The following is a 4,390-nucleotide window of genomic DNA, read 5'->3' on the forward strand; positions in this document are numbered from 1 at the left end:
AAGTTTAATTTTTAAAGGTTTACATTTTTGAGAATACGCTTTATGTATGTTCACTTTGAACTGAGACTTTGAATAATATATCAGTTACTTTTCATAATATTTATATTCTCTAGTCCCCCTCGCTTTTTCTTTCAGTAATTCATTTCAATATTTTATTTAGTTACTTTTTATTATTCATTTATTTTTATTTGATTATTTTTATTTCTTTCTTTCTTTCTTTCTCCCTTTTGAGTTCCCATGTAAAAGGAAATAAAACATTGCAGTCTGTTCACGCTACAATTTCAATCCTTGTCGCGGTCCCCCTCGCGATAATTGTTCGTTCCTGTCGACCGGTCGGACGTGTCCGCCCGCTAATACTATCATCGTCCGAAGAAAATCAGGCCAAACCCTCTCAGATCCACTCATCAAAACTCCTTTCCCTTATTATTCCCTGACTATCCTCTCCGTTTCTCCCTTCTGCCACACGTTACATTTACACACACACATATCATTTAATAACAAAATGGATAACCAACTATGTAATGGTAATTTTAATTTCAATTGTATAATGTAATTAAAATATTGACTATTTTAATTCTAACAACACCTCCTTGTATCCATAAACGTTAACCCGCTATTGCACTTGCTCCTATCGCCGGTCATTTGAATTCACTTTCAAGACCGAAAATAAGGGTATTCCAACATATTGGCACATCTGGCGTAAAAGTGTGCCCTTACGGCTCATTGACACAGTTTGAGCCCTTACACTGACCCAGCACTTTGAGCCTTTAGCGTGTGCGTTCGCCTCGTAGTCCGTTCAGTGGAGCGTCGACCTCGAGAGAGACTTCTACTTCGTCTCCCTTTAAACCCCCGGCTCCCCGAGAGCCTCAGGACGAAGCGAAGTGCCTCTCGTTTGAGTCGGTCCTTCCTCTACCTTCCCTGCGGTTTGGAGCTTGGACGCGACGAAAACGATAGATCGATTCCTGTTGCGTTCGTCCCCTCCCCCCCACCCCTCCATGCGTGCGGAGCTTGAACGTAACAATATATAAGAACTATTAATTTATCAAACTATATTAAATAAAAATTAACTTTATGATAATAGACAAAACCGGGGGGAAACACTATTTATTTTACCTTAGTAATCTGATTAAAACCACTCGCAGGTTCAGAATTCCCGAGAATAGATTTTACGGAGTGAAATTCAGTAGTACATGGAGTGAAATTTAATAGTACACAACTTTTCGAGATTTACTATATTTCTTTAGAAAGTCACACGCCCCGAAACAGGGAGGAGGTGGGATAAAATATAAAAGTCGCTTCGCGTGGAAGTCGTGCGCTCCTAAGCAGGGGAAGAGGTGGGATGGGAGTTATTTCGCGTGGAAATAGTGAGCTCCTTGGCAGGGGGAGGTGAGGTCGCTTTGCGTGGAAAATAGTATGTTATAACTTTATTACGAAACTTTAATTTACTATATCTTCTAAACCAATGCCGTCCCCCACTTAATTCTTATGGAATCATTCAGGATACTCTTCTCTACAACATATTAAAAGGGCATTGAAATCAGTAAGGTGTCATGGTTAAAATAAATATTTACCATTTCTTTGTACTATATAACATTTTTATAGATATGTGATATGTAACACATAGCATAATATGTTATACATAAAAATAGTACAAAAAGACTGAATCTGTTCTTACATGACACATGTCATACATTATGTATATTTTATAACATGATACTTTCAAAGGAGGTACGATTTAGGCAATCGATTGTCTAAATCGTACCTATATTTTACAGCATGTTCCAAAAAGATTTATAACAAATTAATTTAATGGCGAAGGGTTAAATATGCAAAATAGATGCCTGGAACATCAAGTTACAGTTTCTAATGCTCATTTGTGTTCAAATTGATACAACTTTCCTCTGTATACATATATATATTTCGCCTTTATATATATATATATATATCTTTTTTTACCTGAATGTCTTTATACATTAACCTTTCTTGTGATTCAATAAGGGATGTCCCTATAATTAAGGCAGTATTTTTTCCTTGTAATTGCTTTGGATTAATCCCCGCATCGATAATTGCTTCGTAAGAATGTTCCAATAACAATCTTGCTTCACCTGAGAGTGTGTGTGCTTGCTCAAAAGTTAATCCGAAAAAATCCGCATCAAATTTTTCTGCTTTATTGACAGTACCCATACGGCGTGAGAATTCCGGATGCTCTAAAGCTAGATGTATTAATATAAGGATTTTATATTTTTTGTTTATAATGTTATTGAATATATGAAATTTTATTTTGTGATATACGTGATTGATTAATAAATATGCATGTAATTATATTTAGTACAGAAGGAGTGGCATATTCTATTCTCAATCATACATAAATATAAAATTATAAAGTGTAACTATAAATTTAAATTTTTACCTTTTCCCCATCGGTCATGATCTGCTCTAACGAGATCAATTTTATTGAATAAATTTTCTCGCAATTGATTCATATTATCCGAATTAGGAAATCTGCCAGCAATACCAGAAATAACGATTTCTTCATCGGAAACATCGTTCCTTGCTATTGTTTCTTTGTTATCCATGATTTTTATATACTGGGATATTCTAAAAAAATGCTATATATATTTATTTCATCCAAGGTTGAATATGCACGGAAAAAACTGTACATTAATAGTTAATATATATGCTTTGCTGTAAATGTAAATATTTTTTGTATCTTAATAAATATTTCTTCATAGTTAAGACATGGTATATTGACAACCATCGATTTATTGCTAAAGCATGCAAAATTACTCATAAATGCACGAATATTAATTTTAAAGCTTGCTTTATTAATAGTTAATATATCTGTTCTCGTCCAGAAGTTCAGTATTCTTATAAAAACTTCTTCAGTATTAGCTATATTATTAGCAGTATAGCAATGGCTATGGTAATAATGAAAACAAGACAATTTTCATGCGAATTTACGTATATCAATAGTTAATATATATACCAATTCTCTTCCTGAATTTATTTTTTTCTTAAGAAGAATTCTTCCTTTGCTTTATTATGAATCAAGTATCATATTTACTTGTAATAAAAAAATTATGGTTATATCTTAACGAAAAAAAAAATTTTTTTATTATTACTTTTTATTTTTCCAATTTTCCAATTTATATTTTTACTGTTTCGCATACCTATATTCTGTCTTATTAACTACAATTAATTACTATTAATTAAAAACGCATCGCTGACAAGATTTGAACCTAGGTCCCTAGAACGGTAAGCCTAATACATTTACGCAGAGCTAATCGTACTTTGTGACTGAGTAATTGCTAACGGTATAGTACCTCCTATTGTAACCACTTTTAATTTCATGTGATGATTTTCTGCTGATAGTTTAATATTATTAATATTTAAGGAGATTGCATAACGAAATAATACGCTGGTATTTATTGATTCAAAATAATTAAGATAAATTGTGTATTATATGTGAAAAATATAAAATTTTCTCAAATATTTCAATGTTTTTGTGAGTGCCTTTTGATTATTAATTATTATATTAATTATCTGCAATAAACGCGCTGCAATGTCTGTACCGCGCGTCGTGATCGCAATCTTCTTATAGAATTAGTCCACTCTCTAAATCTGAATCAGTGGATAATCACTGATATCAGTGCCAAGTATGCTACTGGTAATCAGTGAATGAAATGTGAGATCCCTAACCTATAACGGCCGCGATTGAGGAACCGCGCTCAACGGACGGTATATTAACTATTAATATACCCATCTTTATGGGTACTCTAGAGATATACGTATTAATCTTAGTATAGCATTACATTTATAGAAAATTATATTTTTATTTATATTTAATAACTCAAAGTTTTCATTAAACTACGTATATTTATATAATATAAAATATTACATCGTTAACGATAAATAAAATAATTTATTCAAATTCGTCGACTATACTTATATTAATAATTAATATAAATTTGTTAAGTACAAAGAAATTAGCTTCAATATACACGTAATTTCATAAGAATGGATGATATCTTTAATATACAGTTGCGTTCATTACTATTAAATATCACAAATTTAGATTTATACATTTCTGACAAAGAAATCGAGTTCAAATTTATGATAGATTAATAATTATTGCAGGATTTTTTTCAGTGTGAGTTTATTTGTCTTTTAACTAATAAGGGAAGTTTCACAACTGTCCAGAACCGATTTGATTCTCCATGAATATGTTGTTAAACACAAAAATTTAAGAGACATGTATTTTTTTATACGTGCCCTAACTCATGTTTAAGGGGTTAAACACCCCTTTGAAAAAAAAACGGTATTTTTCTTTCGAGGCGAATATCGACGAAAATATAAAAGATAGAAAAAATATTCTTGAGGCTTCCACGGG

General features: G+C 31.9%; 1 protein-coding gene across 1 annotated transcript; it reads right to left on the reverse strand.

The window, feature by feature from the left end:
* Nucleotides 1–1,944: 1,944 nt before the first annotated feature.
* On the reverse strand, nucleotides 1,945–2,576 carry LOC108770014 (fatty acid synthase; the record flags this gene model as incomplete). Its single annotated transcript, XM_018521301.1, has 2 exons — nucleotides 2,411–2,576; nucleotides 1,945–2,213 (listed from the first exon to the last, which is right to left on the reverse strand). Coding segments are annotated over exons 1-2 (435 nt in total), but the record flags the coding sequence as incomplete, so codon positions are not given.
* Between the last annotated feature and the right edge of the window lie 1,814 nt (nucleotides 2,577–4,390).

The sequence above is a fragment of the Trachymyrmex cornetzi genome, unplaced genomic scaffold (assembly GCF_001594075.2).
Source record: "Trachymyrmex cornetzi isolate Tcor2-1 unplaced genomic scaffold, Tcor1.1 scaffold981, whole genome shotgun sequence".
NCBI classification, from domain to species: domain Eukaryota; kingdom Metazoa; phylum Arthropoda; class Insecta; order Hymenoptera; family Formicidae; genus Trachymyrmex; species Trachymyrmex cornetzi.